Raw genomic sequence first — 15,584 nt, forward strand, 5'->3', positions numbered from 1 at the left:
TCACAGAGTGCCAGCGCTGGAAGAAACCACAGACCATGGAGCCCTACCCTCTTCTGTTATAGATGAAGAGAAGAAAAAATAAAGTGATCTGCCCAAGTCACAGGTCTCTTTAACTCCCAGGTGAGTGCTCCTTCCATGACTTCAACCTCACTAGTACAGATGCCCGAAAGCACAGCAGGCCCTGTTTGGTTCAGAATAGAGGAAGGCTTTGATTTACAGCCAACACGGGCCCCTGGCCAGGGCCTGCTGTTGGCCAGGCACCTGGGGAAGACTCCCTGCAGCCCTGCCGACCTTCTGAAGCCTGTGAAATGCAAGGGTACAACTGCGCATCCTGCTCAGAGCAGCCCACTGGGATCCAGGGAGGGCAGCGCCAAGCATGGAGCCTGCACAGTCAGCCCTCACTAGAGGAGACAGAGGCCATCTGTCAGGGAATCGATTTCAATAAATGGAGAGAGCCCCAGTGAGTATGAACTTAAGTATGCATATATAATGTAAGCGCCAGTAAAAATCTTCAGCCAGGCTTGGCTTCTGCATCAGATTCTTGATGTGATCTCAGGTAAGTCAAATCAAACCCCCTGCCTTCTTCCCTACTATGAAAGAGGGATAATAATACTGGACACTCGTCTTCCACTTGTAGAGAGCTGGACAGCTTCACGAGCTACTGTCTGTAAAGGGATGAAAGGCACTATATAAATGCAGAGATTATCATTCATGTTTTAAAGTAATCAGAGACTGGGGTGTGACACTAGAGACTGGTATGTTATGACACTAAGGGAAGTAAATGAGTAAAAACGGGAAAAAAAGCACCAGGAGGCTAGAAATGGGCAGCAGGATGAGATGGCCCTGAAAATGCTCTGCAGATATCAAATAGCAATCCTAGTATATTCAAAAGGGCATCTAAAAAAAATCTCCACCAGAACCACAAAGATGGAACTAGGACAAAGGCTGTTAATTATGGTATTTTAAAAATAATGTGTTGGTTAAAAGGAGTTGGTAGTAAAGTTTTTTTGTTTTTGTTTTTTTTTTCATTTAAACAAGAGGGATGCATGATTTTCATTCAAAATAAGAGTCTGAAAAATTATATAAATGAGTCCAGTCCCAAGTAAAGGAAAGGAGCTATTCAGCTAATGATACAAATTCCTTTTGGTTGTTTACCACTACTATCACAAATGCAAGACTTAAAGAATAAAAATTGAATGAAAGGAGCACTTTTACAAAACACTTTCCCAGAAAATGGTAACATTTGCTAAGCATTAGCTGTTAGAAACCAAAGTACTAATTTCCAAAGACATGGACAAACACTGGCAGATAAATACAGTTGATAACAACATTATAGAGTTGGAAGTAAATCTGCACAATTAGTCTTTATCACAAAACACATATGTACATGGCTTAGCAACTAAAGAAACTAAAGAAAGTATTTAGTCCGTAAATACTGAAATGCTGTAAATTCCATTCAACTTCTTTACTTTTTATATATAAGGCATAATAAATGCTATTCCTTCTATTCTCTGCACTGCTCCGCTTCATTCTTCAACTTTTCCAAAACAACCTAAGGGGATAATAGTAAACTGCAAGAAGCCCTAGGAGCAATGCTAGTAAAAGAGACAAATTCCAACTGTAAGACGGGCCAGCGTTCATCTTTGAGAGGAAACCCTAGGCAAATGTGGTCATGAGGAAGCTAGAAGCTAATGCTGAGGCAGTTGAGGCAAGGCCCAGTCTCTGGAGGTTGCCTGGCTCCACGTCACCCACACGGGCAGCGGCCCCCATATTTTGCACGGCAGTAACTCCTCAACCTCAGAACAAATGCTACTTTAATAGCGGCTGCTTCTCAGACCTTGTCATTAGCCCCCTGTAAAAGGCAAGTTACCACATTTCAGCTGCAAATTGTCTATCGTGACTCCATCTCCCTCATACCCTAGTCTCCAAGCAATCAAACAGAAGCAGCCCTCCTGGCCACTTCCCTCCTCTGCCTTCTCGTTGGGATCAGGAGGTTCAAGGCTTTTGGGAGCTGCTTCTGGTAGCTCTGATCACAGCACATGGGCGATGTGCCTCATCTGGGGACAACATGAAGGCACTGTGAGGTGGGCCCAGGATTCACCCCAGAAGGGCGGGCAGGGTGGTACAGTCACTCCTGTGTGAAACCAGGCGTAACAGGCATTCCACTTACAGCCTGGAGCAAAGAGACCCTCAGTGAGAATACCAAACCTGTGTTCTCCCCTCTGTGGTCTCATCAAACAAGTGGTCTTTAACGCTGTCTTCCAGTCTGAAGCCTCTCTCAGCACTGCCCAGCAGGCCTGGCACAAAGAAGTCAACATTCCACAAAGTTAACAGTCCTCCTGGACATCAAAGGGCATAACACAGGACTGCAGAGGAACAGGTGTCTCCCTATTTATTAGGTGTTCTTCCTTCTTTTGGCTCTGAAGGGCAGGGTATAGTAAGAGAAACACATGCACAAGAACAACCTTCCACCCACCCATCAAAATCAACTCAATGCAAACCCCAGCAGGAGGGCCAGAGTGACGCAGAAAAGCAGGGTGAGAAAGCCAGCAGAGCAAGCAGACATGCACAGCAGACACCCACTGACCTCCACAAGTTTCATTAAGGGTACTGGATTGAAGAAATGGAGCCCAGCGAATCGGTCTTGTCTGGTGGTGGCATTGGCTATGCTTGTGATTTGCAAAGAGGAAGTGTTGCTGGCAAAGATTGTGTGTCTGTGGAGAGAAAAATGGTGGGATATCAGAATAAGTCCTGTCTTCAGAAACAGAATAAGTCTTGGTGGATTACTGCCCAGATTTATGGGCCAGAGGAAATTAGAGAAAAGGCTGAAAATCAAATGATCTCAGTTTAAGTTTTGACGTTTTAAATTAATTAATTGAAAAATTACCTGTTCCAAAGATATATTTAGTATTTGCCAATCTTTCCTTAAATTTAAGGATCAAAATTTCTACTGTCTACATGTAATATTTTTATGGTATATAAGAAGAAAAGGAGGCAGTTCATTAATCAAACTACTTAACTAACTTAAGTTACAAAATTAAAACACCAAAGTCTAGCAAAAAAAAGCAAAATGTATCCTCTATACCCCAAATAAATAAAAATTGTAAATAAACACTTGAAACACTTGACTCTTCAACCAGAAACATCTGAAAGTAAATATGAATTAAGGTCTTTCCCTTCTAAGTGAAAAGCTTTACTTTTTTCCTGGACAGAAATCAAAGAGAAAACAGAAGAAAACCAACATTGTCCGAAAGATGCTTTAAGGTTATACAGGTAAGCTGGAAGAAGAAACCAGTGATACAATTAATATACACATACATAATGTAGTTCAAGGACTTCTGCTTACAAAGTCTCCTTTAAAAGCTGTGCCATTTTCTCTCACATGCATTAAATATAAAATCGTCAATTAAAAAGAAAAAAACATACTGACACCATTTACTTTTAAGACAACAGTAAAGTGGATTGCCAAAAGGCACAGCAGGCAAATCTTTGAAAACTAAGACAGGACAAGTCTTATAGGCTTTCCTATCGCGCCACCTTGTGGATAAGAGTATACAAATCGGCCAAATGAGAATTAAAATCATAATGACCTGTTCACAGAGCAGCAAGTGGGGTGGTCCCTTACCGACCAAATTTGGGCAGGTTTCCCAAAAGGCAATACTACAATCTGTGTTAATTCAGGGGGCTTCTGAGAGAAAAGGATGAGGGGAAAGGAGAAGAAACAAGTAATTTGGAAAGAGGAGAGAAGAATGAGAGAACCACTGTGGTGGGTGGGTGGATGGATGGCTGCCACCAGACTGAGGAAATTACTTAAATGAGGATCCTTCCACATTATCTGCTCAGGAGACTGTTCCACTTTTTTATTTTTTAGTCTCCAGTGTTTTAAATTTTTTTTTAAAGATTTATTTATTTCTCTCCCCTCCCCCCACAACCCGTTTGTCTGTTTTCTGTGTCTATTCGCTGCGTCTTCTTTGTCCCCTTCTGTTGTTGTCAGTGGCACGGGAATCTGTGTTTCTTTTTGTTGCGTCATCTTGTGTCAGCTCTCCGTGTGTGCGGCACCATTCCTGGGCAGGATGCACTTCCTTTCACGCTGGGCGGCTCTCCGTAAGGGGCGCACTCCTGCGCGTGGGGCTCCCCTACGTGGCAGGGCACTCCTTGGGCGCATCAGCACTGCGCATGGGCCAGCTCCACACGGGTCAAGACAACCCAGGGTTTGAACTGCAGACCTCCCATGTGGTAGATGGACGCCCTAACCACTGGGCCAAGTCCACCGCCTGCTTCACTTTCACAGCACTGCAACACCCACCTTTTTCAAATGATTTCTAAGTTAGGCAATCAAAAGGCCAGGGAGGGGGTACTTTTTCTTAGGGGAAAATGATCTATTTTTCAGGTTTTTACATTTTAGATTTCAACATTTCTTGATTTTTAGTCAAGGGAGAAATAATATATTACCCCATATTACTGAAAGTAATTAAAAAGATCCTCTGCCACTGACAGAGTGTCATGTGTGGCTGGCACAAGTGCTCTTTTTTTTCCAAAGATTTTTATTTATTTCTCTCCCTTCCCCCTCCACAGTTGTCTGCTCTCTGTGTCCATTCACTGTGTGTTCTTCTGTGTCTGCTTGCGTTCTTGTCAGTAGCACCAGGAATCTGTGTCTCTTTCTGTTGTGTCATCTTGCAGCACCAGCTCTCCATCTGTGTGGTACCACTTCTGGGCGGGCTGTGCTTTATTCGTGCAAGGCAGCTCTCCTTGAAGGGCACACTCCTTGCATATGGGGCACCTCTATGCGGAGGACACCCCTGTGTGGCACAGCACTCCTTGCGCACAGCAGCACTGTGCGTGGGCCAGCTCACCACACAGGCCAGGAGGCCCTGGTACCGAACTATGTACCTCCTACATGGCAGGTGGATGCTCTATCAGTTAAGCCACATCCAATTCCCTCAAGTGCTCTTTTGAGCCACACATTCTGAGGGAGTTCGTGGAAAGAAAAGCCTACAAGGGCACCAAGAATGGCCTCGGCCGAAGGCTATGCTAGCAGTTGCTCAAAACTTCCCTTAAGAAAAGATTATTTCAAAGATGACTATCCCACTCAGAGCGTGGCACCTTTTTAGAGGAAATCTGAAAGTCAACTCACCTGAAAAAAGGGGGCACTATGGCACAGACTGGAGGGGACATCCCTCTGCAGTTCCACTGAGGCCCAGGAGTCGTCTCCAAGGCACATGCAGCACATGGTCTAGAAGGGATGAAATGTCTCTCCCCAGCAGGCCCTTCTCCCCTCTACTCAGCTCCTTTTTCCTCATCCCTGACTGTCTGCTTCTTTTAAACCTACTTACAGGAAGGCTTCCTGGAGCCTACCCTGATGCTCTTTCCCTAGAGCTAAGTCCCAGCAGCCCCCACAGTCAGGCTGGCACTGCTCCTAACAGGGCCACATACTGCATTCTTTCAACCCAAAGAGTGCGTTTACATATTAAACACAAGGGACTGTAGTACCTTTCACCAGAAAATACTCACATTTCCCTAAGAATATCTGAGTCTCTTAAGCTATCTTGTTCATTTTCCCTTTCTGACAGAGCCAGGTATGAAAAATAGTACATTTCTCTTAAATGTACCGGAAGAGCATGGACAGCACAAGCACGACAATCATTAGAACTCCCCCTGCCCCAGGACTGAGATGGGAAGTTGGGGTAGCAGGGACTATAACAGTTTGAAGAGTCCATACTTCGTCAAAAGTAGAGAACCAGACCTCAGCTCCGGCTGACTGTGGGCCTCCTGCAAGTTACTCGTTTGTACTGCATGTACTGCTAGGGAAGTAGTGTTCTTTTCCTGGATGCAATTGATTCATCAGGGTTTCCAACTAGAATTTTATCACCTGAAGATATCATCTTCCATTATAGGCACTTACTGTAAAACATAGCAGAAAAATATATCTCAATAAAGATGCTAAAAAAACAAAAAACAACTTGGCATGCCTTCAGTGATCGAGGTGATCTAAAATGCAAACAAAAGCAAGCAGAAAGGATGGCTGAAGGCCAGAAGCAAAGTCACATTTATGACCTCCCATCTCTACAGTTTATACATACTCAGGTGCAGGCCCTGACACACAGGAAGCACTCAGGAAATGTGAGTCAAATGGGCACAAGGCACCGTGACTCCTATTTTACAGATGGGGAGGTCAGAAAGTGAAGTGGCAGCGCTGGTACCACGCCCAGGCCTCCACACTCGCGAGCTAACACTCCTGTGACTCCACACTTCTGGGATGGTAGTCAAGCCTAATGCTGCTTACTAGGAAATGCTCATTTCAAGAAACTGGCTGCCCCAACTGCCTCCCCTGGGGTGGGTGTTTTACTGCCTTAGAAGGCTCCCTGCTCTTAGAGCCAACCTCCCTCCCGAGAGTAGCCCCTAAATGTGTGAAGCACGTGATCACGCTGATCAGCAGGGTGCTGCACAGGTGGCAGGAAGAAAGGCCTTTTCTCTTTGTCAGGAGGCAGGGCCTCTCCAGCTCTGAGGTTGGACCATCCAGCCAGCTGCTGTAGGAGTGTCTCTCTAGCTGCTGCGCACCGGTGGATCCCTGAGAATTACTTTTGCCACATTTACTCTGACTTTCAGTTCCAACCAAGAAGGGTGAAATGTGGCCAAGTGAAGCCACAAGGGGAGTAGGAATAAATCAACCCCATGTCACAATAGCCCAAAGCCAGGAGGCTAGCACAGCCTAAGGCTCTGGATTCTGAGGTAAGCTACAGCTACACATGTGCACATGCCAACTGACATTGCACAATCAGTCCTGAGCTCAGGGCACTATGTACATGGCCTATGTGTGCTTGGCTCTCGCCTCCCTCCCCTTGGCAGGAGGCCTGGTAAGAATTCAATGCTTCTTTAATAGTCACATGGGTGTTTAGATTAAACTCGTATACAGCTCGAAATAGCAGAATCCTGGGGAAATTTTATAGGCAGAAGGGCATTCCCTTCAATTACGCAACTCCATCAATTCTACCTCAAAAAGGGGAAACTCAAAGCTGCTCCGAGGTTCCCTGGCAAACATTCAAAGACATGCCCAAGCATCCAGCATGGGAGGGCCCACGGCCTACACACTGCAAGTGACATGTTGACCTGACCTGGATGGAAGTCTTCCTTTTGCTGCAAGAAATTCCACCTAAGGATCAGATCAGGGCAGCCCAGGGAACAAACTGGAGCAAAAGAAACAGTACTGGCTCTGTTAAAAACAGCTGTAGGGCAAAAAGTAGATGGCAAAAAGTCCACTGAGGGGGACGCAGTGTCACAATATCTCTTTGTAGTAGGAGGTGATAAATGAGAAGAAAAGCCTGAGCCCTGGGGAGGGAGCCCTTAGAACCCAACAAGAGGATGTCGGGTCACGTACTCGGCGGCAAACTTGTCCAGCCTCTTGAAGAGCTCGTTCTTTATCTTGAGATTCTCTACGATGGCCTCCACCACCAGGTCCGTGCTGTGGACGACGGACGCTGCATCCGTGCTTGTTGATATGCTGCTCAGGGTCTTCTCGACAAATTCATCACCAGCCTAATGCAGTGAAAGGAAGGAGGAGAGAAGGTTTACCGATCTTACCTGAAAACGGTGTGTATCTGCTGCCGAGGCAGAAGGCAAGAAGAGGGCTAGGTTAGACCAACACACCACAGATACAGCTTTTATGCACCCTGAAATTCTGAGAAAGAAAGCTCCCAATGTGCTCCTTAGGGACAATGGCATCTCAATGAACTTCCAGACACCAGCAGGAATCTGCCTATGAAAAGTCCCAACTGTTGGCTACCACTGTGCTGGCTCAATCGTGACCCTTCAAGTCCTTGATTCTGCTCCTGTTACCAGACCATCTGTTTGCAGCACCAGTATTGGCATGCCCTAGCTGTTAAGAGCCCCAGAAAGCCTGGCAAAAACTTAGCTCTGTACTGTCCATTAGCCATAGAGGTCGTGCTGACTATCCCCTCTAAGAGGTGGCAGAGAAAAGCTGTAAGGGCGAGAGCTAAGGTAAGAAAGTGAAACTGAACAGTTGTTCATCAATTACCCATCATTGCCAGCAACTAGGGTTTCAAAAACAAGGTAGACACAGCCTCTGCTCTCAAAGAGCTTGCAGTCTCGTCTTCTCATTTTCCTTTTGTGACTCCAAGTTTTCCCTAATAAGCCTCATTTAGGGCAGAAACAAAGGCCATGCCTCTACCATAGGAGGCCACTTTATTTCAAGATATAAATTATTGTCCATGGGGCATCAAATTGGTCATACTCAGCAAAGGCATCCAAAACTATCATGGAATAAACAACTAAATCAGGGATGTTCAACAGAAATAGAATACAAGGCAAACCTGTAACTTTAAATTTTCTATGAATGGCATTTTCTAAAGTGAAAAGAAACAGGTGAAATTAATTTAAGCAATATATCTAAGATCAATTTTTAATTTATCTAAACAATATAAAAATTGAGAAATTTTATATCTATGTTTTAAATATTAAGCCTTTGAAATCCAGTGTCTATTTTCCAGCACATCTTGGAGTCAGTCTAGCCACACTTCAAGCACTTAATAGCCATTGTGGCTCACGGTTACCAAATTGGTCAGTGTAGATGCAGAGATAAATAAATAGGTGTCGACCAGGCAAACTGAAGCTGCCTTCTCCATCATCCAAGTACACTCCTGGCAGAGGTGGGAAACATCAGGAGACTTGACTTCCTGAGGAGTAACTAGTGAGAGGCTGAGCAACGTGGGTACAAGGGCCATCCTTTGACCCTTGGGTGTAGCCCAGAGCCTCAGCCCACAGATGATAATCAGCATATGTTTGCAGAGCAAACAAGTGAAAACTGCAGGATGTCTCAGCTCAGATTGGCTCCTGGACTACAACCTTCAGCCCAGGGCTCTTATAACCCCACCTGCCTGGACCCTCATCACAACACTCCCTACACTGCGTCCCCAGATAGACTAAGGGTGTGGGAGACAGATGAAGGTGATCTTAACCTGCCTGTGATTTTTACTGTTCGGATTTCTTCAGGGAGAGGGTTATAAACCATGGATACCCCAGGCAAAACAAAACAAAAACAAAAACCCACATGCTAAGGGAGAAAAGTGATCCAAGCACCAAAGAAATAAATCTTAAAACAATTTTAACAAGGTGACAGGGTAAATAAGAATTCATTTAGGTGTTTTTTTGCCCTGTATTTCTACTTAATTGCAAAGTCCTAAGTGAAAGTGCCATGGAAAAGCAGCAAGATCCAAAGAGAAAAAGTCAGTAAACCAGAGTTACCAACCTACTAAGAGTCTCTTAAGTTCTTATGCCTCTTCTTCTAGAAAATGAGAATGATTTGCCCTGTGTTTTCTTTAATAGTAAACAGGCATAAGATACTATATAAGCAATCAAAACTCTCTAAATAGAATGTTCATTATATCATTCTCTTTTTAACCTACAAATACAAAAATTATCTTCTTGTTTTGTTCTCTTAGATCTCTGTAATAAAATAGGTATTCCTCAATCCCAAGTTCTGAGGACAGAAACTTTCTCCTCAACCTCAAGTCCTACCCAGTGATATGGTTATTCACTGTGTAATTAGCCCCCCTAAATCACTAAACAACATCTAGTGATTATGTAATTATACTGATCTACAGTTATAGGGAAATGAGCTTTATAAAAACTAACCCAAAAAGAAAGGCACGTATCAGAGTCCCCTCACAAATGTGAAGCCATCGTAGGGTTGGTTTTGAGGACACTGATAACAATTACCTTGGGGCTCTCTGCAAACTTCTTCTTGGCTATTTTCCTCAGGCTTTCCTCGATTCCCTTTTTGGATTTTGCCAGGATGTCCTCTGTCTGGTCCACCAACACTACAGTATGGCCAGTTGTTGCAGCGACCTAGAGAAAAAAAGAGGTTTTCTTTAGAATTGAAAAAACAATAAAAAAAAAATTGCCTAGAGTTCCACATGAACTCTACCACTGTTTCATTCAAGATACTGAGTGAACATAGTAACAGCCAACATTAACGAAACACGAATTTCTTGCAGGGCACTATCGTAAGCTCTTTATATGGACTGCAAGTTCTCCAAACAACATTCTAAGGTTAAGAGTCTTCCCCACGGCCACACACTGCTAAATCGAGGTAGCCCTGCTGGAGCCCCATGCTCTAACTCCTTCCTGTACTGACCTCTAATGCTATGCTGTCTAATATGAGAACTAACCCCCAAAGGCAGCTCTTTAAACTAACTGAGGGCAGCAGACTTGGCCCAGTCGATAGGGCATCCATCTACCACACGGGAGGTCCACAGTTCAAACCCTGGGCCTCCCTGACCCGTGTGGAGCCGACCCATGCGCACAAGGAGTGCCCTGCCGCGCAGGTATGTCCCCCACGTAGGGGAGCCCCACGGTCAAGGAGTGTGCCCCGTAAGGAGAGCCGCCCACACGAAAGAAAGTGAAGCCTGCCCAGGAATGGTGCCACCCACAGGGAGAGCTGACACAACAAGATGACACAACAAAAAGAAACACAGATTCCCAGGCTGCTGACAACAACAGAAGTGGTCAAAGACGAACACACAGCAAATAGACACAGAGAACAGACAAACGACGGGGGGGGGGGGGGGGAGGAAGGGAGGGAGGGAAATAAAATAAATAAATCTTTAAGAAAAAGAAAAGTTAAAAAAAATAAATAAACTAACTGAAATTAAGCAAAATTAAATATTCAGGTCCTCTACCACACTAGCCATATTTCAGAGGCTCAGGAGCCCAACCCTGGAGTGCCCACTCCCCACCCCACCATCATTTTTGCTTACAGATGGAGCATCCCATGTAACTCAGCTCCTTGGTTCTGCACTGCAGTCATTAATTCAGCAGCAGAGAAAACCGCAAATGCACTAATGATGGCAAAAAGACTAGTTTGTGACACAATCCCACAAAAGTGAAGTCTTTGGCAGTCATACAATTTAGGATGGGCATGTGCCCTCCCTTCAGCACACCTGACCTGGCTGAGGAAGGAATCCCGAAGTACATGGGAAGAGGAATAAAGCTGCCAAGCTTACAGGGGCACTTAGTTCAGCCACAGTGGCAAGAAAACCCCAAACTTCATCATGATTTGCCAATAGGTTCATCAAAGACTGCGGAATGGGAAGTGAGACTAAAAGTAGGTTATCAGGTCATCTGACAGGCAGTGAATCAGTTCCAGGCAGAAGCAAGAGGGTACGTGTGACCTAATAAAAACATAAAGACCCATGAGTACTTTTTAGCCTGGGGTCTGAGAAGGTCCCTGCAGAACCACTGTTCTAAACCTCTGTGGTACCGCAGTGCACAGAAGAGAGCAGGTTAGCTGGAATGAACCTGACTAATGAAGAACAAGGAGACGAGAAATTAATAAACAGCCCTAAACCACACTGTGATGTGAGATTTCTGAAGCCAAGCAACTAAAACTCAAAGCAGAAAACCAGAGGAAAAGAAACAAAAATAGAAGGACAAGACCCAAAAGCAAAGAGGTTCAAATCCCAAAATAAGGTTTCCAAAGAACACATTTCATTTTGAGCGAGGTTTTAAATGGAAGCTAATTTAAAAGCCACACCCTCCTATGGCTTCTTCCCTGACCAGAACAGACAGGGAACCAAAAGAAGGAAACACTGCTAACTAGGAAGGCCTGACAATAACAGGACAAGGGAGTAACAGGGATGAGTTACCTTCAAAAAAGGACAAAGTGGACAAACCTGTCCTGTCAGTGTAAACACTGGCCAGGCAGGCGGCACAGTCAAAATAAAACATGGCACCAAAGGCAAAACACCCATCAACCCAGTCCCAGGTTTCTCTCTAAGTGCCACCAGGTCAAGGTCCAGAAAGCCAACTCAAATCACTTGAAACAAATTCAAACCTCCAATTCAATAAATTCAAAGTTAAAAAGGGAGAAGCTATTTTAGAAACTGTGCAGCCTTGAGACTGCTAGCCTTCAAAAGGCCTACACGCAAGGTTGGCTCTTGGCTGGTGTCTGCAACTAGGGTTTGGGAGGGTTCCCACCATTCTCTGATAAGAGTGGCTCGCAAACAATGTGATTTTATGCTGAACACCCGCTATCCTTCTAGGAGACTAGAATCTAGGTACATTCCAAGCAGAGGGTGCTATAAGGCTATAGCCCCCAGTAAAATCCCTGGGTTCCGTGTCTCATGAGCCTCCCTGGTAGACAACATTTCAAGTGTGTAGTTACAACTCATTGCTGGGAGAATTAAGTGAATGCTGTGCAACTCCACTGGGAAAGGACCCCCAGCAGCTTGCACCTGGTTTCCTTCAGACTTTGTCCCGTATGTCTTTTCCCTTTGCTGATTGTGTTTTGTATCCTTTCATCTAATAAATTACAGCCGTGAGTACAACTGTATACTGAGTCCTGTGAGTCCTCCTAGCGGCTTTCCGAACCTGGGGGTAGGTCTTGGGGACTCCCAACACAGAAATGAAGAAAATAAATCTCAAATTCCACTTGGCACTGATGATGAAACTGACCTGCTTTGAGACAGGCATCCTGGTTGCAGCAGCTGCCAGGCAGGAGTAATGATTGCTGAGGGGGGTACATCTATGAGGTTAGGACAAGCAGGGCTGCTAGCTAGAGACCTTCACTTCATTTTGGCTCCTGACAGTCCCTCTGGAATGACAAGTGATTTTTCACTTTGATCCTCTTAACCTCTGACCTAGATTGCCTTGCAGCATGCCAAACAGGATTCCTCCCTGCTTCTTAGGTCTCAATCCCCTCCCTCAGCTCTCATTTAACCAGAAACATCACTCGTGCTTTTGCTCTTAAAGAGGGTGGGGAAGAATTCAAGCATATTTGGCATAAGATGGGGCAAAGGCTGAACGGAAGAGAGGCAAAGAAATACAGCCAAAGAAATACAGGGTCGACCTTTCACTTAAGGAATTTATAATCTCATTGAGAAAACATGAAAAACAACAATATAAGGTTCATTGCGTGGAATGTCAGGTGAAATAAAAAATGCCACTAATTAAGCCTAGCTGAAGAATCCTATTAGACAGCAAATCTCAGAAAGCTGGATAAGAGAATATGCAAAATAGGCCCCACTTCCTAAGAAATAAAGTATCAACCTTAATGAGGTGGGGTGGAGCAGTTAAGGGATGTGGTATCAGGCCTTTTTTGCTATACAGCCACTTTCAAAGTTGTTCATAAGCATGCTTGATTTTTTTTCATTTTAAAAACAATTTTTTGAAATACATCATTCAAACATGGGCATACATAAACAATAAGTGTATAGTACAAGTGGTGAACTGACCAAACAACATAACCTCATACAGGACTCCCATACATCACCCCACCACAAACACCTTGCATTGCTGTAAAACATTTTAACAAATTGTGAAAGAGCACTGTCAACACAGCAATGGAAGCCATACCCTGAAAAAACCTCCCCAGATACTCTGGAGGATGGTAGAGACTGGAGAAGGACTCCACAAATGCTGAATTGAAGAAAGAAAAATATCAGATCCAGTGCATTAAACCTGAAAGTGGGCATGCGTTGATGAGCTTTGCTTACCTTCTGTTTGTCTGGCTGTGAGTGAAAATCCAGGGGAAGATGATGCCAGCTAAAGTACTGACAGTGCAATCACAGGAGCTAGCTACCTTCAAGGATGTGGCTGTAGACTTTACCCAGGAAGAATGGGACCTGCTAGACAAATCCCAGAGAAAGCTGTTCAGAGAAGTGATGCTGGAAAATCTCAATAACCTCATCTCAGGTATAAAAGGCATCCAAGTTGGAAACAAAGAAGTAAAAATTTCACTACTTGCAGATGACATGATCCTATATATAGAAAGCCCTGAGAAATCTACAACAAAGCTTCTAGAGCTTATAAATGAGTTCAGAAAAGTGGCAGGTTATAAGAACAATGTGCAAAAATCAGTAGCATTTTAAAAAAATTTTTTTTAAAAATTAAGATCACACAAATGTTACATAAAAAGTAGCATTTCTGTACACCAGTAATGAGCAATCTGTGGAGTAAATCAAGAAAAAATGGCATTTACAATAGCAACTAAAAGAATCAAATACCTAAGAATAAATTTAACTAAAGAAGTAAGTGACATCAACAAAACTACACAACACTGTTAAAGGGAATCAAAGAAGACTTAAAGAAATGGAAGAATATTCCCTGTTCATGGATAGGAAGACTAAACATCATTAAGATGTTCATCCTACCCAAACTGATTTACAGATTTAATACAATCCAATAAAAATTACCATAGCATTTCTTACTGAATGGGAAAAGCTAACCATGAAATTTATTTGGAAGGGCAAGGGACCCTGAATATAGTCAGATATGTTAGGAAAAAAAAATAGGAGGAATCACACTACTTGACTTTGAAAGATACTACAAAACTGCATGATATTGGCACAAGGATAGACATACTGACCAATGGAACCAAACTGAGAGTTCTGATATAGGTCCCCATATATATAGTCACCTGATATTTGACAAGGCCACCAAGACCATTCAACTGGGAAGAATGGCCTCTTCAACAAATGGTGCTTGGAGAACTGAATATCCATATCCAAAAGAATGAGAGAGGAATACCATCTCACACCTTACACAAAAATTAACTCAAGATGGATCAAAGATATAAATGTAAGAGTCAAGACCATAAAGTTCCTAGAAGATAAAATAGGGAAGAATCTACAGGATCTTTGTATCTGGAAATGGTTTCATGAACTTTACATCCAGAGAATGAGCAACAAAATTAAAAACTTTTACACCTCAAAGGAGTTTATCAAGAAAGTGAAAAAGCAGCCTCCTCAATGGGAGAAAATATTTGGTAACCATATATCTGATAGGGCCTAATATCCACCATATATAAAGAAATCCTACACCTTGAAAATAAAAGACAACCCATTTAAAAAATGGACAAGAGATTTGAATAGACACTTCTCCAAAGAAGAAATACAAACAGCTAAAAAGCACATGAAAAGATGCTCAGTATTACTAGCTATTAGGGAAATGCAAATCAAAACTACAATGAGATATCATTTTACACCCATTAGACTGGCTGCTACTAAAAAAACAGAGGACTACAAGTGTTGGAGAGGATGTGGAAGAATAGGAACCCTTATCCACTGCTGGTGGGAATGTAGAATGGTGCAGCCACTGTGCAGGACAGTCTGGTGGTTCCTGAGGAAGCTAACTATGGAACGGCCATATGATCCAGCAATCCCACTGTTTGGTATATACCCAGAAGAACTGAAAGCAGGGACACAACAGATATATGCACACCAATGTTCATAGCAGCATTATTCACTATTGCTGAAAGGTGGAAACAACCCAAATGTACATCAACAGATGAATGGATAAACAAATTGTGGTACACAACAATGCAATATTACTCAGCTATAAGAGGGAATGCAGTGTTAACACACAGGGCGAATCCTGAAGACCTATGTTGAGTGAAGCAAGCCAGGCACTAAAGGACAAATATTACATGACCTCACTGATATGAATTAGGCAAACTGAGCAGACTCATAGAGCTAGAGTATGGAGAATAGGTTTACAGGAGACAAAGGATGAAGAAGTTTGTGAGTCAATGCCCATATGGGCAAAATCTATGATAAGGTGGAGGGATGTAG

General features: G+C 43.6%; 1 protein-coding gene across 1 annotated transcript in view; it reads right to left on the minus strand.

Annotated features, from left to right (window-relative positions):
• The window catches only part of HADH (hydroxyacyl-CoA dehydrogenase), a 67,975-nt gene that overhangs the window by 19,188 nt on the left and 33,203 nt on the right, over window positions 1–15,584 (minus strand). The window contains exons 2-4 of the mRNA XM_004476194.5: window positions 9,733–9,861; window positions 7,376–7,533; window positions 2,588–2,714 (exon numbers count right to left, since the gene is read on the minus strand). Coding sequence (XP_004476251.1) covers window positions 2,588–2,714; window positions 7,376–7,533; window positions 9,733–9,861 — 414 coding nt within the window. The remainder of the gene's footprint in view (window positions 1–2,587; window positions 2,715–7,375; window positions 7,534–9,732; window positions 9,862–15,584) is intronic.

This window comes from Dasypus novemcinctus, chromosome 1, assembly GCF_030445035.2.
Source record: "Dasypus novemcinctus isolate mDasNov1 chromosome 1, mDasNov1.1.hap2, whole genome shotgun sequence".
Lineage (NCBI taxonomy): Eukaryota > Metazoa > Chordata > Mammalia > Cingulata > Dasypodidae > Dasypus > Dasypus novemcinctus.